We start from the raw sequence: 17013 nt of genomic DNA on the forward strand, positions 1-17013 counted from the left end.
CAAGATGTTCAAAGTTGGAGGCAGAGAAATGGACATTTTTAAAACCAGCATCACCGCAAAATATCCAAAAATCTTTTTTTTTTATTTTTTTAAATAAATCGCCTATTTATATGACTTGGTCACCAGGACATCCAACTTTATTCACCATTATCAACCACATAAATATCCAAGTTCAAAATGACTAGTCCAGACAATTTGGATATGGAAGGGGCCAGCCTTGTAATGGGACTGGCCACATAGGCATACCAATAGAGCAGTGGGGAACTATAGAAGGCACTGCTGTGAACTTTACATAAAGGGTGCCAGAAGTACATCTCACTATAACCCCCTTATAATGTATTGTGAGCCTTCCAAAACTCTCCCAAAACCTACTAAAGCCACCTGTCTACCACCCTAATAGACCTTATGGCTGTAGATGTCACCTATGTGGCACTATAGTAGGGTTTTGGTGGGCTCACACTTTCCACCATAAATGTAGTGGCTAGAGTAGCTTATGGGCCTGGGTCTACCCCTTTATGGCTCACCAACCCACTCGGGCTACTTAAGACACCTGTGTGATGCTCTACTAGGATTTCCCATACTAGTTGCTTCTGTTCTAGAGACAGGTATGTATTGTTTCATTCAGATTTTGGGAGTGGGAGGGGTTTAGTGACCACTGGGGGAATGTGGGAGGGTCATAACTTAAACCCTCCAGTGGTCATCTGGTGAGTTTGGGCAATTTTTTGTCACTTAGATACTTTTAAAACAGGTCTAGCTCAGAAAAGTTCCATTCAGATTTGATTCTTACCACAAGATGCCCAAGTCTAAGCCTGCCCAAAGCCCACACAGAACACGCCTCCAACATGCCCTTTTTAGTTTGGGAGCAGAGCGACTAGGATGCGTCACAAGATGATCAGAAATTCAGCACTTGTACGTTTTGGCAAGAAAAATGTCCAAGTGCTGGTTTATGGATGTCCAAACCATGGATTGCATTTCTAAATTAAGCACCATATTTGTTCTCTTAGGCTTTTGCGGCTGTGTCATGACTGTTGCAGTTTTCTGGGTCTCACCCCCATCTGCAGTGAGACCCAGAAAACTGCAACAGGCAAGCACCATATTGATTTTAAATTAGTTTTGAGATGTGCACTACATATAGCACTTTTCTTGGTATTATATATGGATGAAAATCAGAAGTTCACCATTAGATGTGCATTCTTCATGATCATGCAAAATAATAAAGACACTGGACTCACCATATATATATATTTAATATAAATTTTTCTGAATATTTTTTTTTTTTTTTTACAAATCAATAGATTAAAAGTGTGGAGATATAAATAATATCATACATACTTTATAAATTCTTTTTAAGAAATATTGCACATTAGCTTATATTTTGTTTACAAAAAAAATCAGGTGCTGTGGATAATGCAGTTCATTTTGCCATCAGTTAAACCTAAGACATTTTTATCCACTGAATGCTTTTATCACAATTAATTTGGTAAAGCAAAATGCAGAACAGCTGCTGATCAGAGAAATGTGGAAGGATATGATGACGAGCTGTGGAATTTTGCTGAATTGCCCTATCACTTTGAATTATGAAATCTCATAGAGTATGATCCATGAACTTCATTCCACTCAGTGCAATTACTTACTGTCCATGCAATATTTATAACAGCGTGATAATAACTTAATAAATAATGCAGATCATCAGTATCCTTGCTATGTGGCATGTAGTTGTTGAATAGATGATGGGGCAAGGAAGGAGGAATCCAGTCTGTATACCTCATAGTTGTTCCATAGTTTTTACTAATGGAATGGCCTAACCGGTATCTAACAGGATATATTTTAATTGAAAATCCCATTGGTTCATTTTCTATAACCTTTGTGAATGTATATTTTATTCCTGAGTGTTCTTACAGCTGTATTTAAGGAAACTTTACGCAGGATGCTCCCTTATAGGAGATATAAAATGCCTCATATTCACAAATAATTACTGTCATGTGCTAACTCAACCAGAGAAAACAATGAAGTACTATCCATATGAACAAACTCCTAAGACATGTTCTTTCATATTAAAATAACAACCAAATTTCAAGCTTAAGATGCTTGCGCCACCCAAACTAGTCAGCCCAAAGTGCCTGATGATGGATGTCCCAGGTCACTCAACAATAGCAATTATGATTGATAGAAATCCAGGCACAACTTTTGCCAAAATACTATCATGCATTAAGGGCCTTATTCTCTATATAGCACCCAAAAAATTGGTGTCAACTAAAATGGCACTAAGTGTGATACTACAAGGTGTGCTTACCTTTCATAGAATCACACTAATCACCTGTGCATTGCATAACTTTTAGACACACCCATTTAGATCAGCTAAATGCCTGTGCCCAAGTTGTGCGCAGATCGGGCCTATTCTATGACAATGCACATAACTTTCAGGAACACCCATGGTCTGCCCACAATCCACCCTGGTCATACCCCCTTTTCAAATTTGTGCTCTGCAGCTGGTGCATACTTTTTTTTGTTTTTAATAGAATCATGCTTTCCAAGATGTGTGCATAAATTTTAATTGGTGCCATTTAACGTCAATTATATGTTATTTGGCAATTATCGGCACCAATTAGGCCAATTAAGTTGTGCATTCAAATCGGCTGTGCTCACTTGATTTGTGCACCCAACTTTAGGCGCCATATATAGAAAGAGGATAAGGTTTGAAAAAGATTCATCCCCCTGTGCATGAACACCAGAGAGATATTTAAACATCTCTATCATATCCCCCTCTCTCCCATCTTCCCTCCAGAGTAATGCCTCTAAGTCTGTCCCCATACTTTATGACAAAGACCACTAACCAATTTTGTAGCAGCCTTCTGGACCGACTCCATCCTCTTTAAATCTTTTTGAAGGCAGGGTCTCCAGAATTGCACATATTCCAAATGGGGCCTCACTTGAGACTTCACTTGCAATATTGTGTGCAATTTTGGCGACCCCTCCACCTTCAAAAATATATAAAGAGGATGGAGTCAGTCCAGAGGGGATATTCAGTAGTACTAGCCACATAGCTAGCCAAGAGCCATTTAACTGGGTAGGAGTTCAGGATAGGGCAAAGCGGTTTTTAAATAGTGGGAACTGCATGCCCTAGCAGGAAAAGGAATACCGCCCCCCCCCTCCCTAAGCAACCTATGCATGCTATAATTTAAGATAATTAGGATAAATGTAAGGGTAGTGCAAGATTTTTTAAAAAATATTTTAAGGTATTATCAGAGAGATAGCGAAGGCAGATAGGTAATTTGGTGCAGGTAGTTTTACTATTTTTTCAACTTGACAATTATCAAAATCACTCCTATAGAAAATAATGAAAGCTGTGTGATTGCAACAGGGGCCTAACTGGACTTAGCAGGAGTAAATAAATCTGAGTCTGAGGGCTTCAGAAGCAGAATACATTATATGCATATGTTTAAAGGAATGAGTGCTTTTGCACATGTCCATGAATGAAGTGGAGGCATCTAGTGGAGTGGATCTGATGGTTCATCCTCATTCACACACCAAATTTCCTTTTCAAGCAGTGATAAATACAATAGTTTCCTGTTTGACAAATATCTGCTCAGTAGATGCTTTAAAACCCCCCCAAAATATTTCTCTTTATTTGTCCTTCATAGGATAAAATGAATTTGACTGAATCAAATGTTTTAATTAATGCACTGTCACCTTAATTAAATTGGACCTTTAAATAATAGGCATGTATTCACCATGGCTGCAACTAGTACATGTTTTGACACTGTGGGGCACAGGGTCACATATACTCTACCCCTGAAGCCTTACAGTTTGAATAGAAAGTGGACAAATGAACTAGTGATGGACTATTTATTAATTCATGTATTTCCAAATTACACCACTGGTCACCTCAGGTCCAAATGAAATTAAATACAACAAAAATAAAATTGCTTTGGTTTGGTCCCGAATTTGCAAATATTCCAAGCACAATTACACTTAATACTGGTGAAGTTCTACCAATAGAGTTCTCTTCTAGAGTATTGGGAATCATTTTAGATTCTTCTCTTTCTTTTCATCATCAGGTAAATCATCTGATTAATAAATGGTTTTTTTAGTTTACACATATTGAAGTGTATGCCCTTTATTTTACCAACACCTTACAGTATTGGTCCAGTAAGTTTAAATGGAGTTGGATAACAAAAGTTGAGATCATCACTGTGGCAAGACAAGTAGAGGAGTAGCTTACTGGTTACAGCATCAGCTCAAAAATCAGAAAAGCCCAATACAAATCAGTAGCATAGCTAGGCAGCTGATTTATGATGGGCCTGAGACCAAAGTGAGTGGGCCAAAAATTTCATCTCTGCACCCCCCAAAGCAAATCCAAATTTAATTTCTGCTCCTTTCCTTCCCCTTGTATCCCTCCCCCAAGTAAATGGCATACCTGTGAACTCTGTTCATCAAGCAAGTCCCTCCTAACTATACCCTTCTCCTCCAGTGCCAACTCCAGACTCTGTCCCTTTTATCTTTCTGCGCCATATGCATGGAACAGAATGCCTGAGTCATTACATCAAGCTCCATCTCTTGCAGAAATCAAATCCAAGCTAAAAGCTTACTTTTCAAGGCTGCTTAAACTCCTAAACCCCCACTCACTGTAAAATTACCTATGTCCTTCGTATCATTTTCTCTGAAAGGAACTACCCTACTCCTATAGAAATGTTAACTAGTAATATAATAATAAACTATAGAGCAAGCATGGTCCCTTTTTAAGGACACAGTCACCGAGGTGCAAAATCTATATATACCGCATATCAACAAGGTATCCAAGAAGAAAAAGAACAAAGAACCGGCATGGCTCACTGTATCAGTGAAGGAAGCGATCAGAGACAAGAAGACTTCATTTAAGGAATGGAAAAGGTCAAAAACGGATAAAAACTGGAAAAAGCACAAAGCAGGTGTCATAAGGCGGTAAGAGGGGCCAAAAGAGACTACGAGGAAAAACTAGCCAAGGAGGCAAAAAACTTCAAGCCGTTCTTTCGATATATTAAGGGGAAACGATCCACGAAGGAAGCGGTGGGGCAATTGAATGACCATGGAATAAAGGGATTGCTAAAGGAGGATAAAGCCATCGCCGATAAACAGAACACATTTTTTTGAATCTGTATTTACCGAAGAGGATATACACAACATACCGGAAGCCGAAAGGCTATACGCAGGAAATGAAGATGGGAAACTGACAGGGTTGACAGTCTAGAAGAGGTATGCAGCAGATTGATAGGCTTAAAAATGATAAATCCCCTGGACCAGATGGCATCTATCTGAGGGTAATAAAAGAACTGAAAGGGGTAATAGCTGAACTGCTTCAACAAATAGCCAATCTGTCGATCAAATCGGGAAGGATTCTGGAAGACTGGAAAGTGGCGAATGTTACGCCGATCCTCAAGAAAGGTTTGAGGGGAGATCCGGGAAACTACAGACCGGTGAGTCTGACCTCGGTACTGGGAAAGATGGTAGAGACGCTGATAAAGGACAACATCATTGATCACCTTGACAGACACAATCTGATGAGGACCAGCCAGCACAGCTTCAGCAAAGGAAGATCTTACTTGACGAACTTACTGTAAACAAGGGTGACCCGGTCGACATTGTATATCTGGATTTTCAGAAGGCGTTCGACAAGGTCTCGCATGAACGACTACTTCAAAAAATTGTGAGCCATGGAATCGAGGGTGAAATACTCACGTGGATTAAAAACTGGTTAGCGGATAGGAAACAGAGCATGGGGGTAAATGGACAATACTCGGACTGGAAAAACATCACAAGTGGAGTGCCGCAGGGTTTGGTGCTTGGATCCATGCTCTTAAACGACCTGGAAATTGATACGACAAGCGAGATGATTAAATTTTCAGACGATACAAAGTTATTCAGAGTAGTGAAGACACAGAAGGATTGCGAAGACCTGCAACGTGGCAAATGAGGTTTAACGTGGATAAGTGTAAAGTAATGCATGTCATTAACAAAAATCTTATACACGAATACAAGATGTCTGGTGCGGTACTCGGAGAGACCCCCCAGGAAAGAGACTTGGGAGTACTGGTTGACAAGTCAATGAAGCCATCTGCGCAATGTGCGGCAGTGGCGAAAAGGGTGAGCAGAATGCTAGGAATGATTAAGAAGGGGATCATGAACAGATCAAAGGTTATCATGCCTCTGTACCGGGCCATGGTACACCCTCACCTGGAATACTGCGTCCAACACTGGTCGCAGTACATGAAGAAGGACATGGTACTACTTGAAAGGATCCAGAGAAAAGCTACTAAAATGGTTAAGGGGCTGGAGGAGTTACCGTACAGTGAGAGATTAGAGAAACAGAGCCTCTTCTCCCTTGAAAAGAGGAGACTGAGAGGGGTCATGATCAAAACGTTCAAGATAATGAAGGAAATAGACTTAGTAGATAAAGACAGGTTGTTCACCCTCTCCAAGGTAGCGAGAACGAGAGGGCACTCTCTAAAGTTAAAAGGGGATAGATTCCATACAAACATAAGGAAGTTTTCTACCAGAGTGGTAGAAAACTGGAATGCTCTTCCGGAGGCTGTTATAAAGGAAAACACCCTCCAGGGATTCAAGACAAAGTTAGACAAATTCCTGCTGAACCAGAACGTACGCAGGTAAGGCTAGTCTCAGTTAGGGCACTGGTCTTTGACCTGAGGGCTGCCACGTGAGCGGACTGCTGGGCACGATGGAACGCTGGTCTGACCCAGCAGCAGCAGTTCTTTTGTTCTTAAAATAAATGTTAATTTGTAGAAGGCATTACCTACTTATAACTTAGCTCTATGTAATATTTAAGAACATATATTTAAAACATTAAGGAAGAAATAGGATCTGATTTTACAGAGCAAGTTTATTTACAAATTATGTAGGTTTGGAAAATAAGGGATCTTTACACAAGGGGAATGTGCCACAAGATAAAATATTGCTAGGAAAACTGAATGATTTATTATGCTGGAAGAAAGTAACTCACTCTGGCAATGGAGGTCTTGTGTCTGCAGAGGATAGCTTGAGGAGATAATGGTGGCTGGGAGTGGAACATGGACACTTAGATGCAGAAGAGATGTCCAGGACCAAGGAGCAAATGAACATCTGGATATAAGAAACCTGCAAGCCCAAAGGTTATCAAAGTGGTATACTTTCAGGTTCATTAGGTATTTTTCTGTACCTGGAGGGCTCTCGATTAAAATAAAATTTACGAAGAGCTAAAATGGAATTTGGACACTGGATCTCTTTTAGCTACTCCTCCACTCTATATGGACATCTATATGGCCCTTTTTAAACATGTATGTTCCTATGCTTCTACTATGATGCCCATGTACCTTGTTTTGGGACAGATACGTGGGATCTCTTAGGGAGAATAGATAGCGGATGGACAGACTGGATGAACCATTTGGCCTTTAACTGCCATCATGTTTCTATTTCAGTTTGTAAAGTGGATGTTCATGTTGAATGTCACCAACAAATGGACATCCATTTCTCATGTATTGTAGAAGAAGCTGTACATAAACAAAAAGGCTAATCTGACTTTAGCTGCATAGTTATTGGGACACTGGGCTGAGCATCATCTGATACCTGGATAACCGCCGGCAGTCAAACATGACCTAGATAATCAAGAACAAGGTCTGGATTAGGCTCAGCATTGAATATTTGAGTCCAGTCTAATTTAGCCTATAGTTGTCATTTTATGTGTTTTTATATCTTTTAGAATCCTTAAAAGTAATTATAAAGCATGCAGTTGACTACTCATTGCCATTCAGAATAGATTTAGATATCACAAAATATAGGCCTCGCATATTTGTTCCATATTGCACTTATTAAAGCAAGTATACACGATTTAATCAAGAACTAGAAAGTTTGATGGCTCATTTAGGATATCTAATGGCCCTGATTTCAAAACTATGTTATTTACAACACTTATTGTGTCATGCATTTATTAATGACAAATAATCTATATTCATGGCCTATGAGCTCTTGCAAACACAAGAAAGTAAATGATAAAAAATTTAACTTCTCTTCACCATGAAATACTCATAATTCCAGGAAATTATAAAAGCAAAGGTCCATTATTATCCATGATACAAGCTGTACAATAATTTTTTTTCTTGCTTGTTTTTCTTCTCACGGATCTTTATAAATAGTTTATGGAATAATTTAAATAAAAAGTTTTGGCACTAAATGTAAAAATATAAAACCTGCACTTGTGGTGAGTAATTTTATAACAGGACATCTGGTTAGAAATTCCAAGTTGTCTATTTTGGGGCTATTTTGAAAAGACACCTAAAGCCCTTTTTAGAGGCCATTCATATAGAACTGGGATGTGCTCAGTTCCTCCTGCATTTTACAAACAGCTCTGCTGAAAGCAAAGCCTTTTGTAAAATACCTAGGACATGCATGAGTGCATGTGTATTTGCCTGCACTTACATTGGAACAGCCATTTTGAAAATATGTTGTTAATTGCCATTGAGTAGGTCATCCAACCCACTAGAAAGCTGCCCTGTTTTTGCATTAGCCTTCAGCTTTACCCAGCATAATGCCTTTCTTTAATGCTCTTTACTTTCACATGATGTATGAAAGTTATTGTAATTCAGCTTCCAAGGAAAGCTTAGGATTGTCTCTAATATCAACTGATGTTCTTTGGGGCAATCCATAGTATATCCAGTACCATAATTTGAAGGCATCAGTTTTCTTCCTGTCTCTGAAAATATACATGTATACAAAATAAATGGTATCAACACAACCGCTTCCACATAGAAATGTCAGCACCTATTTGATGTGGAGGGCTATTTTTGAAAAGGTCATCTAAATCCGATTTGGATGTTTCCTGCTAAATGTCCAAAGTCAGAAGCACAGAAATATCCATTTTCAAAAGCCAAATCACTAGTTGTCCCAAAAAATTTTTTTCCTGAAAATCATTTACTTGAACATCTATGTTGCCAGGACATCTAGGCTGCTAGAACATCCAAATTTATACCCCATTTTTGACTACTGAAATGTCCAACTTAGAAACATCCAAATGCAGACCATTTGGACTTGGGAGTGGCCAGCATTCTTATAGACTGGCCACACAGACATACCAACAGAGCAGTGAGGCATCTTAGAGGGTACTACTGTGAACTTCACATAAAGGGGGTGCCAAATGTACATCTTTACTAGAACCCCCTTATAATTTATGCTTGGCCCTCTAAAACTCCCCCCCCAAACCTACTATACCAGTGGTCCCAAACTCGCGGACCATGGGCCACATGCAGCACGCCAGGTGCTATTTTGAGGCCCTTGGTATTATAAAGAATGATTCTTTATGGAAAATTTGTGCCTTAAGTGTACGGTGGTCATGTCTGGCAGTTGCGTTCTGGAACATTGCTCGCCTCACTGCTGCATCTGTACGCAATTGTGAGGTGGAGTGGCGAGGACAATTGCGTATAGATGCAGGAAAACGCTTGCGTGAGGTTACAGCAGTGAGGCGGGCAATGTTCCAGAACGTAAGGTAACCATTGGTGACAGTGCAGCTTGTGTTTATAAATCTTTCCTTAATTTCAGATTATCCACATTTTGGATTTGTAGGGCCGCAGAAATAATAGTTAATGTCTTATTAAAGAAATGAAAACTTTGCATGAGGTAAAACTCATTATACTATAACAGGTTTTACCTCATGCAAAGTTGTCATTTCTTTAATAAGATATTAACTATTATTTCTGTGGCCCTCCAAGTACCTACAAATCCAAAATGTGGCCCTGCAAAGTGTTTGAGTTTGAGACCGCTGTACTATATCCACCTGTCTACCACCCCTATAGCCCATATGGCTTTAGGTAGCACCCATATGGCACTATAGTAGGGTTTGGTGGACTAATACTTTCTACCATAACTGTTGTGGTTACAGTGGCAAATGGGCCTGGCTCCTCCTCTATATGCTTCACTAGCCCACCCACCAGGCTACTTATGACACCTATGTGGAGTTCTACTAGGCTTTCCCATAGCAGATGCTGCTGTTCTAGAGATGGGTATGTACTCTTTCATTCAGATATTTGGGGTGGGTGGAAGGGGAGCAGTGACCACTGGGAGAGATTGGGGGGATCATTACTTAATCCCTCCAGTGGTCATCTGGTAAGTTTGGGCATCTTTTTAGTACTTAGACACTACTAAAACAGGTCTAACCCAAAACGTCTAGTTTCTGTCTAGGTATAGGACATCCTGTAAAACATTTGATTATAGTTGCAAAATGTCCAAGTCTAAATCTGCCCGAAGTCTAGCCTGCCCATAACATGCCTCCCATCATGCCCACTAGTTCTCTAAACGTATGCTAGACATTCAGAAAGTCAGTTTCGAAAATCAGCACTTGAACATTTTGGGTGGTCAAAACATCCAAGTGCCAGCTTATGCTGGTTTTTGGATGTCCACGAGTTCTGATTATGCCCCTGTTTATAAAATAGCTGTAGAAAACCTATACCAATCACAGATCAATACCCACACACATAAAACCTGCTCTGGAGTTGATGTAAATGTACCAATGTGACGAACACATGTAGTTTGCAGCTCCACTCCCTTTATCAAAACTCCTCGCCTATTTTATACAGATGTACGGTAATCCCTGGGGTAATTTCATAAAAATTGCAAAACAAAGATGGAAACAAAGTGCAAATCACAAAGAAGAAAGAAGAAGCAGAAAGGGCCTTCAAGATTGGTTGGCTGTACTTGAAGGCCCTTTGTAATTTCCTAAAAGCTATGTTCTCTGTCTAGAAAAGGACATAAGCCCTTAAAAAGCTCAAAACATAGTACTAATCAATTTAATTCATTTTGTACTCAGAATGATTTTATAGCTAAATGGAAACTACCATTTAAGGGATTCCTTTAGATCTGAACATATGATCATCATCATAAAATTTAAATTATAGATTCCTGTTCTTTAGAACTATTGTTGGAACTGAAAATGTTCTGCAAGCCAATAGTTTTCAACCCAGTCCTCAGGGATCACCTGGCCTGCTAGATTTTCAGGAGATATATTAGCATGCACCTCCTCCATTACATGCATGTATGTCTCATGCACGTTCATGTAGGTATCCTGAAAACCCGACAGGCCAGGTGGTTAATAAGGACTGAATTGAAAACCACTTGAATGGGCAATACATCTAGGGGTAGATTCAAGACAGTCTGCCAAAAAACTAGATGCCAAAAATACGGGCACTAAGGCTCTGATTTTATAAAAGACGCCTGAAAATTAGATTGGGCGCGCTTAGCTGATCTAGGAATCTAACTTAATTATTTAATAAGCCTTAATCGGTGCTGTTAATTGAAAATTGCAATTAAATCACAATTAATTAGATGATAAAGCACCTAACTTGGTAGGCGCCTACCAGAAAGTAGACGTGGTTAGGGGGAGGATTGTGGGTAGATCTTGGCCAAGAAAACCTAGGCATAGAGTGCGCCTAAGGTGCCTAAAACCACTTTAGGCACCAGTAGGTAAGATTCTAAATACGGTGCCTAGCTTATGATTGACACTTGTGCTCTTCGGTGCCTATGTTAGATGCTATGTATAGAATCAAGGCCTAAGTGCCAATTCTATAACAGCAAATACACATGAAATTGCAGTTATAGAATAGGTCAAAGTTGCACACACCTAAAATTAGGCAAGAGCACTTACATCGTACCAAAGGCTAGTGTAAATGGTGGTGCTTCAAACTGGCAGTTGTACATGTGATAGTATTCTATAACTTAAGGGCTTGATTCTCTAAAGCAGGGGTGCACACACTTTTTTTGCTTGCGAGCTACTTTTAAAAAACACAAAGTACACTGTACGCAGAGAAAATGTTAATTATCAATTATATTCGGGGTTTTTTTTTCAGAGGTCAAGGCAGATGACTTTAAAATATGCAATATCATCTCAGTAACAACTATACAAAAATAGACAAATATACTCCCTCCCCTTTTACTAAACCATAATAGCGGTTTTTAGCGCAGGAAGCTGTGCTGAATGCCCCCACGCTGCTCTCGACGCTCATAGGCTCCCTGCGCTAAAAACTGCTATTGCAGTTTAGTAAAAGGGGGCCATAGTGCAAAATATAGACAGCAGATATAAATTCTCAAAACGGACACTTTTTGATCAGTAAATTGAAAATAAAATCATTTTTCCTACCTTTTTGTCTGGTGATTTCATGCGTCTCTTCCTTCTTCTGTAAAGCCAATATTTCTTTCTGCCTTTCTTTCTCTCCCCCCTGCCCCCCTCTTTATATCTGCCTTTCTTTCTCTCCCTGTCTCCCCAAGCCTCTGTGCCGATTTCTCCACTTCCCCAATTCTTTCCCTACCCCCACCCCCAAGCCACCAATGCGATTTCTCCCTGCTGCTTCCCCAAGCCAGGCCTGGCGCGTACAAGCGCTGGGCCCACAAGATTTCACCTCCAGCGTCAATTCTAACACTGGGGAGGAAGTTCCAGGCCAGCCAGGCAGCAATTGGCTGGCCCAGAACTTCCTCCCCGACGTTAGAATTGACGCCGGAGGTGAAATCTTGCGGGCCCGGTGCTTGTACGCACCAGGCCTGGCTTGGGAAAGCAGCAGGGAGAAAATGATCGCAAAGGCAACACGATCGATTTGTGTTGCCTTTGCGAGCTACTGGTCGATCGAAATCAACCATTTGGGCACCCCTGCTCTAAAGGATGCCGATCTCGGCAGCCATCTAAGAAGTGTCTGCTGATCACATGTTAATCATGCATCGGTGTCCTTTAGCGAATCATGCCTTTCTTTTTTAAAAGATGCCTTAAATGTAGGCCAGCATTGTACATCTGTCTCACCCCTACAGAGACACATAGGGATAATTACATATGCCCATGGCCACGTCTGGTGGAAACCATGCCCATGCAGGCCCTGGGTGTTCGTAGGCATGCCTAGATGCCTCTATAGGCGCAAGTCAGATACCTATATTGTAGGCATCCTTCACGGCATGGATTTTAAAAAACCCCAACATACATCCCCATTGGCTGGTAGTAGAACATCTACTGCCAATTACAATTTGGAAGTCGTCTGTAGAGTCAGACTAAGTGCACAACTGCAAGAAATGCCCCTAATCTGCCTGTGTGAACCTTCCCTTTGTAATTGCACATTATTAGGGTTACCAGATATCTTTGTAGAGGACTGTAAAGGTGCCCGGATGGACTTTCCAAAACCCAGCATTTTGTCTGGGTTTTGGACAGCCCCGATGAGCTCCGGACGCCTCTGGAGGGCCTCTGAGCATCACACCCATCCACGCATGCTCCAGGCCTTCCAGACACGGCCAGAGCTTGTCAGGGAAGAAGAGAGGTTTGTGGGTGCGGGGCTAGAGGCTGAACTGAGAGGGACTGGAGCACAGCCGAAGGTAGAACTGGATGGGGCCAGTGTAAAATGGGGTGGGTCGGAGGCAGAACGGGGTTGTCTTGTGTCCTGGGGCTTTGCAGCCCAAAATATCGTAACCCTACACACTATAGCATTTAGATGCTAAGTGCAGTTTTTGCACATAACTAGAAATTAGTGCCAATTAGGTCCAAGCAATGCCACTTAAAGGCTATTATTAGTACTTAAGGCCAACTGGAGCCTAATTTAGTAATTAAGTTAGGCATACGCTGGCACTATTTTATAACTTGAATGTCCAAATTTGGGTGCACAACTTTATAGAACCCAGAGGATAGTTCCTAGTGCATGGTGACAACCAACTATAACTCTTGGAGAGGGCTGTGGCAACTGGAACTAGCTTCCAAAGAAAGCCAATCATGTTTCTGTAGAGCTCATGGCATATGCAAGTAATGAGAAAGCAAAAGGCTTTGGACTGTAACTAAGAAACAACTTGACCTTAGAGCTCCCTGTGTATGGAGCAATAATTCTAGGACTAATTCCTATTGAAGGAAGGGTATCTCATGGAATCCAGGCTCCTAAGCATGAAGTTGCATATACCGTACAGAAGAAAAATAAGACCTGGCAAAGCTGAACCCCCCCCCCCCCAAAAGGCCATTGGGAAAATAATACACAACAGAGATGCCAGAATCAGAACACTTTCAAACCTGGTCTCATTTTAAAGTGGCAGGAAGAAAACCTGAAACGGTCATCCATACCGACTGACCTATTGAGCACACAATTTTCTTGATAATTACTGAATAATAATAGCAGCTTTGCTTTCAAAATGCTAGTAAAAATTTGCTTATAAAAGAGAACAGTGATTTCATAACAGACGTCTAGGGGCATAGTTATCAATGTGGGCCTTTCTTTAAGATGTGCTCCATTACCACTAGCTCATGCTATTGTAGCACAGGCCCCATTTTACGCAGTGAGGCCTAGTTATTAATAAATGGTGTTAATAGTAAAATATACTATATGCGAGAGAAAATCTTTTTAACTGAGATGATAACAAATATCTCAGTCACTAATCACCACAATAAATCAACCAATTCCCAAAATGAAAAAATAAAACACACCAAAATTTTTTATAATGCTTTAAAGTGAACGCTCATACCCACAACCGAAACGCTAATGATGTTTTACGGAGCCAGTTGTATTAGAGACCATTATATCATGTTCATCATCTCCACCACCTGCAGTTGTAGAACCATCGTTCTATCAGATTCCAACTTGAAACAAGAAGTTACTGCATAAATATATGAGTTTTCATTGATCAGTTATTTCAAGTTGGAATCTGCTAGAACAATGGTTCTACGATAGCAGGTAGTGGAGACGGTGAACATACTATGATGGTCTTTAATACAACTGGTTCCGTGAAACATCACTAGAGTTTAAGTTGTAGGTCTGAGCATTCACTTTAAAGCATTATAAAAAATTTTGGTGTGTTTTATTTTTTCATTTTTGGGATTGGTTGATTTATTGTGGTGATTAGTGATTGAGTTAATAGTAAAATAACATGAATTAACAGTACCCACATTGATGACTCCCTCCCCCACCCAAAGGATTGTAAATTAATATTCATTCTTCAATCAAAATATTTTCACTATAAAGAAAGGGAATCTGATTTTAGATTAAAAGGTTATCTTGCATGCATAAGTCAGTAGTAATAACTGCTAGCACTACAGACTCCTGCTCAGTGATATACATAAACAGATAGTTCATTTAAAGTCTGTTGAAACCTAGGCTTATGAAAAAAAGCCTAAAAGGAGACATATTTTACTGTTCTTAATGGTACGGTAGCAGAAAATTACATTGAAAAGACATAAATTGCTCTCAGCATCACATTATTCATTAACTCAGCAGAAAAGAGGAAAGAAAAGCTTGGTATACCCAACCTGAGATCTTTAATCATCATTGCTATATTACCAGGTTGGACCCTGATTCTTTAAATAGTTACCTTTATTAAACAGATACCCTCTTTTATTGTACAAGAAATGTTATAAATAAATGTAAAGTATACATGCAGTCAACTGCATATTATACAAGCAAGATCTATATGAATCATAATTTTCTTTGGCAGGCCAGAATCCAGCTGGACATGCAATATTTACATATCAAAATTAATATTGTATTCAAGTTATGCTGAAAATATATATGTATAGTGTGTATATGTGGGTGTGTACACATACCCACACACTACACACTAAACATGAATTTCCTCTTTTTCTGATTCAGGTGTTGCAGGTCTTGAAACACTAAAAATATCTTGACATGGTATTTGGGGAGGTATTTGGGACCTGGGAGATGATGTTTTGGGCAGTTTCTTTTCAGACAGTATTTTTAAAATTTCTGCCACTTGTTTTTCAAGAGCACTCATTCTACAGTTCAGCACTTGAATGTCTTCCTTGAGTTCATGTTTTACTTCCTGCAGTGTGGATTGTAAGGCCTGTTCTGGGATGGGGTAAAAAGGATATCGTGCATCAACCTGAATTGGACTGTGCTCTAGGGGGCTGCGAGCCTCACCTACTTTATCCAAACGAAGGTCACTTTTTGTTATTCCACTGTCACAGGAGTCTGTTTTCCTTAATGGATTTTTACTTACGCTGTTCTCCGACTCGTTGCTTTTAGAGTCATCGGAAAGTAAACCCATCGACTCAGCCTTTGTCACATTATTCCAGTCCTCTTTTTTCTCTTCATTCCCTCCCATGTTATTTTTTAATCTTAGCCATCCTTTAACATTTGCATTTTTCAACCGTGTAGGGCTGTTCACTTTGAGACAATTTGGGTCACTCTTGACATTTGGTTTGAGTTCCATTGCATCTCTGTTGTTCTGTTTGAGTGATTCACTGGCTCGCATGTAAGACAGAGAAGTTTGGATTGGTGTGATTTGAGAAATAGTGGCCACACTGGTACCAGTAAGGGAAGCACCATTATGGAAGGAACAATTTTCCACTTGTAGCTGGTTTCTTTCTAGGTCGGTCTGCGGTGATCCTTGATTTCGCAGTTCCTTCTGTTGCTTGAACTTTTGGAAGAGCTTTCTTACTGGGTGATCCACAGGAATGCTGAGTGTCACCTCATTTTTCTGACGCTGGCGTTCTTCTTCTTCCTTTTTTACATCACTAATTTTACGGAAAATGATCTGAGGACATAAAAACACAGAAATTCAATTTACATTTCTGCAAACATGTTAAATATTTTCTAAATGCCTGATTAGAAAATGCATTTCCAAGATTATTTTCAAGGTAATATATAGAAATAAAACAAAGGAAAAAGGTAATGTCTTTTTTATTGGACTAACTCAATATATTTTATGAAGGTAACCCTTCTTCAGATCCGAAATTACCAAATGCTAGACTCAGGGCACTGGTCTTTGACCTAGAGGCTGCCACAGGAGCCGGCTGCTGGGCACGGAGAACTACTGGTCTGACCCAGCAGCGGCAATTCTTATGTTCTTATTACTATACAGTATATAAGGAAAACATGAAAGCATTTCAGGGATAGGAAGAGGGAAGGGTGGGTTGGAAGGAGACAGAGAGGTGGCAAAGCAGTTTTTAAAATGTCTTTGTGGTGGTAAAGGAAGCCCAGATCTCTGTTAAGTCCTGTCTGTTAGGTGTCAAAATATTTTATCATTTTGATT

The 17013-nt window shown here is 40.0% G+C and overlaps 1 protein-coding gene across 7 annotated transcripts in view; it reads right to left on the reverse strand.

The window, feature by feature from the left end:
* Positions 1–15031: 15031 nt before the first annotated feature.
* KCNH5 (potassium voltage-gated channel subfamily H member 5) overlaps positions 15032–17013 on the reverse strand; it is a 316925-nt gene continuing 314943 nt past the window's right edge. For 2 of the 7 annotated variants that reach the window (XM_033952023.1, XM_033952024.1), the window contains exon 12: positions 15032–16515. In XM_033952023.1, coding sequence (XP_033807914.1) covers positions 15580–16515 — 936 coding nt within the window. In that variant the 3' untranslated portion in view covers positions 15032–15579. The remainder of the gene's footprint in view (positions 16516–17013) is intronic. The other 5 variants (XM_033952020.1, XM_033952019.1, XM_033952022.1 and 2 more) reach the window with 3 other exon arrangements.

The sequence above is a fragment of the Geotrypetes seraphini genome, chromosome 7 (assembly GCF_902459505.1).
Source record: "Geotrypetes seraphini chromosome 7, aGeoSer1.1, whole genome shotgun sequence".
NCBI classification, from domain to species: domain Eukaryota; kingdom Metazoa; phylum Chordata; class Amphibia; order Gymnophiona; family Dermophiidae; genus Geotrypetes; species Geotrypetes seraphini.